At 41.4% G+C, this 6,000-nt stretch overlaps 1 protein-coding gene across 1 annotated transcript in view; it reads left to right on the plus strand.

Annotated features, from left to right (window-relative positions):
• opcml (opioid binding protein/cell adhesion molecule-like) overlaps positions 1-6,000 on the plus strand; it is a 234,906-nt gene that overhangs the window by 164,973 nt on the left and 63,933 nt on the right. The window contains exon 3 of the mRNA XM_008294870.1: positions 858-983. Coding sequence (XP_008293092.1) covers positions 858-983 — 126 coding nt within the window. The remainder of the gene's footprint in view (positions 1-857; positions 984-6,000) is intronic.

Genomic DNA, 6,000 nt, shown 5'->3' on the forward strand with positions numbered 1-6,000 from the left:
CAAGTTCATTTATCAAATCCTGCTGCTGTTTGATCAGTTAACCTTAAAGTCGATTTTACTTGTTCTCTTTATTTAATGTATGAGAATCCTCAAGTTTTAAAACGTTCTTCAGTATCAAAATAAATCAGTGATAGCTGTCATTGCATTTAATGGTGCAAAGCTATGTGTTGGAAGCTGGTTGAGTATATTAAATTTTCCAAAACATAAATAGACATATGCTTGAAAAGTGAGCTCATGTTGCTGTTCACAGTGAAGTTCATTCTATCCACGGCGACATTATTCCTCCTGGTTCTTCCCAAAGTTTAGACCGTTCCACACAAGTGAAGACTTTTAAAGGCTTAGAAAATGTACACTTCTTTTCAACAGTAAAAAACAAAACAATGCTATTTAATTAGAAGGATAAATGTATATCTGCATGTCACACCAACGACCAAAAAGTTCAAGGTAATATGAGTCTGTTAAATTAAAGTGAAGGAGGATAGCTTTCGACCCATGACGCGGGACTGTTCTCTTACACTTCATCAACAATCCCAACACACAAACACACACACACACACAAATCAAGAGCTGGCCCGGTCAGACAGATGAAATCCTGTCTTACCCCAGTCTGATGCTTGTCTAATGAGCAGTGTGGCAAAGATACATTATGAAGAAAATCAATCATGTATAACACCACAGCGAGCCAGAGAATTGTCAGATTTGTCAGCTAATTTCATGCTAATTGAGTCCCCAACCCCGGGGTTATTTTTAACCTCATCACGGCTCTGATCACGTGAAATAGCAGGCTCTTTGCTCACGTGTCATTAATTAGACTAAAAACATCAATCATCATTTTTTTTTTTGGTTTCTCCCCTCAGTACCCGCCAGGATCACGAACATATCGAAGGATGTCACAGTGAACGAGGGCAGCAACGTCAATCTTATGTGCCTGGCTGTCGGTCGACCTGAGGCCAACATCATATGGAAGCATCATTCGCCAAGGGGTAAGCCACAGGGGCCTTTATTATATTTCACTTTATTTTCTCATCCTGAAGCTGCTTTTTATGTTGAAATCCTAAAGTACCGAATCCCATCCAGGAAGACTTTGTGAAGAACTAAATCCAGTGGATTTGTAAACTGCTGTTGGGACCGGAAATAAAAATTCTGTAGTTGTTATTCTGCTCTGCTATAGTACTTTATCTGACATCTGTATAAAGTTAGAATATTTATGCTCAGATTTCAGCACATTATTATGTTATTTCTCTGAAATCCTTACCTCGTCTACGTATTGTGAATTTCTCTCTTCAGTTTTTTATCTTTTTGCCGCAGCCAAAGCTTGTTTAGAAAAATCCCACAAAACAAATGTGTCAAGCAAAGCTGTGGCATTAAATCAGTGTAAAGGTGATTGAACTAATCCTCCCACACACTCGGCCTGATGTCCACAGTCCCACGTAACACACACCTCCAACACTTGCTTCACATGAATATTTGCCTTTGTGAATACCAGCCATTTACCTCCAGCAGGGCAAGAATCTGTAGCTTTTGTTAACATACAGTAGCTACAAGAGGATTTATGATGAATTACACGAGGGCTTAGTCTATTGACCAAGCCTCTGTTTTCAACTTGGTGGATTTGGAGGGTCGCTGCTCCACAACCTGTGGCCTGACAGGAACCAAGTCCAATCAAAGCATTATTTGGCTGGAGGCCACAGCTGGTTGTGTTGTGTTGTGGTGGAGCCTCACAGCCTGATGAAGAGCCAAGAAGCTCTGTGTGTCTGTATGTGTGTGTGTGCGCTTGTGTGTTCTGTGTTCTAATTGTGTTGGCTCCATGCTTCCCACTGAGCATTCAGCAGTGTGAGTCATGCACTGCTTCTCTATAGGATCAGATGTTCAGCCTCCAACATGACATGAATGCTTACAGCCCAGCTGTTCCTCTCTTCCTTCCCATTACCTAGAGCCAACAGTCTCCACCACCTCAGCCATCAGCAATGTTTGCATCCCTCCATTTACTAATCCACCAATATTTACTTAATATCACAAACCAATTGTTTAGCGTGTGCATTGTAGTCAAAAAGGACGACTTTAATGACATTATGGTGCCATTTACACTGACTGTATGCAGAACCGAACACTCGATTACCACTTTAAAGCAGCTTTTGTGTTTTGTTTTTTAATCAAAGTGAAGAAAAAAAAAGAATATTGGCAAATCACTGGTTTGAAATTTCCATAGTAGCAGGTAGAAATAAGTCCGTCCTCACTACCAGGCCGGAATTGATGCACAGCAGCAAGAGCAGTGGAAATGAAGCAATGAAATCACACTTGAAAAGTAATACACTGGCATCCAAAGTCAGGCAGCCTGGTATGCTGCTTTTGTGTGTGTGTGTGTGTGTGTGTATGTGTGCGTTATAGTCAACAGGGAAGATAATGGGCTATCTTACTTGACATTTCTCTGAGTTGCACTAATGAAAAGAGAGACTATGTGGGGAGATGTTTGGGCAGCCAAAGAAATTCTCGCTGGCAGTCACAATCTTAAATGTTTTTCCTGCAGAGTGGCATTTCCCCGACTAGCTCCTCACCGTTTGCTTTTCATGTTTGTCACCAGCGATAATGGACTGTTCCCTCAGAGGATACCGTTTGCGTCTGTTAGTTCAGCACTAAAGTGAGCAGCCTTTTCCCTGAGTTAAACCGCATTTCTAGGATGTCTAAAATCTGCGATGCGGCCGCCTCGCCATTTGATAGTTGTTGTTTTGTTTTTTTTTACGACGTATCATTTTAAATGTTCACACTCACATGGTGTCAGGAACATGAGCAATTGTACGACGGCAGCTGATGATGCAGAGAGACGCATCACCTTCCACTCTGAAGATGACAAGTGACATGAGGAAATAGTGTCTGGAAAAGATGGAAGAAATAAGAAATATTAAAGCCGTGCTGCTTAATTTCAGTCTGAGGTTTGTTAACAGAATGTAATACTGACTTCTTCGACTTCAATCCTGTTCCAGTTGCATCACTGAATAAAGCGGCAAAAAAAATAAACGCCTCAGTAGAGCTGGTGACAGAAATAAGAGCCGTGTGGAGCTAGCAGCCCCATAAATGTGTAGCCTCTGTAGTCCTTTACTTAATATATGGACCCTGTCAATTTAAGTCTCACCTTTATTTTGTGCGCTGCAAGACTCACTCCTCATTTCAGCTCAGTGGGACTACATAAATTATTCAGCAGTGTCCAGTGACTCTCTGGCTGCTGGCCACTAAATGGATTAAAAGATATATGGTTGGGAGAAAACAGTTTATTCAGGGGACAATGCAATATGGATCCCTCCAGCCCATTAAGGCTCATTAAAGTGGATAGGTTGTGAATGTGTACTCACTCAGATGTCAGGTGCCATTCCTTTTCAAATTACTGCAGAGTGATAGATAGTCCGGCTGTGAGCTCTCCTTTAATGTGCTGAGGAGGACTCCCAGAGTTTAGAGTTGTGACAAGCAGATACCATATCTGAACATAAAATGAGCATGTCTTTCTTTAAACTCTGTGTCTTAGAACATATCACAGAGAAACATGACGATAGGTTTAGCAGAAACATGTCAACATTTATGGAATCGACGGACATCGATGGTTCCCAGATTATCTATTCTGGAGACATTGAAATGGTCATGTGTATATCAAGCACCATTATCAGCTCACCATTGAAATCTGACTGCTTCTTTGGTTTATGATCTCACACCTGATAAATTAGTCACATCATCAACCTTAGCGGGCTGCAAGGTGGCGCAGTTGGTTAGCAGTGTTGCCTCGCAGCAAGAGGGTTGCCGGTTCACATCCCGGTGGGGGCACCGGGATCTTTCTGCGTGGAGTTTGCATGTTCTCCCCGTGCAGCGTGGGTTCTCTCCGGGTTCTCCGGCTTCCTCCCACACAGTCCAAAAACATGTTGAGGTTAATTGGTGTCTCTATGTCATTTCGCATTTCTACTAATGCTGCTGTAATGATACAACATGCACAAAATGTGGTAGATTTTAGATGCAAGCAAGTTTTGGTCTTGCTTGTGACTGCTCCACCCTCTTGTGCTTTTGTGGGTCACAAGATGCCCACCAGATTCTAAATTGTCCATAGGTGTGAATGTGAGTGTGCTTGGTTGTCTGTCTCTAAGTGTAGCCCTGTGATAGACTGGTGACCTGTCTAGGTGTTCCCTGCCTTCACCCTAAGTCAGCTGGGATAGACTCCAGCCCCCCGTGACCCTAGTGAGGATTAAGCGGTGTGTAGATAATGGATGGATAGATGGATCAACCTTAGCTGTACTTTTTAAATCACAGAATATCAGAATGTTAACGAGCTAATTCAAAACGGTTCACATGGTAAGCATAATAAACACAAACATGCCAACCTGTAACGGTGTTACTGTTCTGACATTAACACTTGACTCCAGCTGCATTAAAAGACATATAGTGGTAACACCTTTACACATTTATTTTCAAGTCAGATTAAAAGTTAGCTCCCTGAAAAGACCATGTTGCTTATTGTATTATCAGGATCTCCATCCAGGACGGCTTGCCTACATCTAAATGCATAACGGCCTCAGGAAGTGAAACCTACATACCTTTGCTGTTACACGCCCACTCTCCACCACATCGGTGTTGTGCGCTACCGAAATGTAGCATTAATTGGAAGAAATAAATAAGTAAAAATCACTTTCAGTAAACACATTCCAGGTAGCAATTATGTTTCCAACAAAAAAAATATGTGACACCACAAGGTTGTTGCTTTCTAACCGCAAAAATTATTAAAGACTACTTTATTTATTTTTTTTGTGCCCAGAGAGTTTGCTTTATTTTGACTTTTCATTTAATAATATTTTTTTCAGAGATTCAGGTTTTGAGACCTGACAAGTAAATTGAGAGGCACAAAGCTTTCATGACATCTGAGGCACAATTATTTGGAAAACTGGCAGTGCCGAGCGCTTTTGACAGAACGACAGCAGCACAGACAGATGTAGTCAACTTGTGATTAGTCTCCTGATGAGGGCCATTCACAGTGTTATACAGCAGGAATGAATGGCACGCTATTTGCAGTGATGCCGCCTTCCAATAAGAACAATAGTCAGACATTGCCTGCTGACACTTGTGGTGCAGTTATCACTGGGGGAAGAGAAAAGACTGTGTGCAGGTGGTTCTGGAGAAAAAAAAAAAAAGAAAATAGAATATAGAAAAGATCCTTCAAAAAATTACGTTGCATGACATTTCACAAAGGGACTACCACACTGGAAAGAAAGCCTGCCTTGTGTTATGTCTTCTTAGATGGGAGATAGACGACGCAGGCCTGTGAATATTTCTGGTCTGTTTGGAGGAGCTTCAGTAAGCCCTATCAATGCATCACTATAAGCCTCTAATCTAATAAAGGCAATATTGATTATTGAAATGGCAGAAACTGTTAGTAGAGGACAATAGTTTGTCTCTGCGTGGTTTCACTACTAAACAGTTTTGTCACGATGGCAAAACCATCATATAGAAATAAATAGTTGGATAAATTCACATGTCTTTGACTTACTCTCACAGACACATACAAATGGTGGTGGCTAAAAATAAAAATAAAAAAAACAGATCTTTGCTACGTGATACAAACCAGGTTTGCACTGATACATACTCTCTTGCTTTAAGCACTGCAGGTGGTGACAGATGTGTTTTCCTCTGGACAAAAAGTGACCGTACACCGAGGAATACTGGACAGACTGCTTGTTAGTCCCTGTTCATGAACCAGACTCACACAGTAGACTCAGTGCTTCTGAGTTTGTTAGACTGCTAAACCGTATCTATAATTCCTGACTGAAAGCAGATCTCGCTGGACTTGCTGCTGGGGTTTGGGTGATGACAACTTTTGGTGCCTATTAGTGTTTGGTGTTTCATGCAAATACTTTTGTCTCCATGTCATTTCTTTTTCTACTAATACTACTGTAATGATACAACAAAATATGGACGATTTTAGACGAGGCTTTACAAGTTTTGGTCTTGCTTGTGACTGCTCCACCCTCT

The sequence above is a fragment of the Stegastes partitus genome, unplaced genomic scaffold (genome assembly GCF_000690725.1).
Source record: "Stegastes partitus isolate 25-593 unplaced genomic scaffold, Stegastes_partitus-1.0.2 Scaffold1002, whole genome shotgun sequence".
NCBI lineage: Eukaryota > Metazoa > Chordata > Actinopteri > Pomacentridae > Stegastes > Stegastes partitus.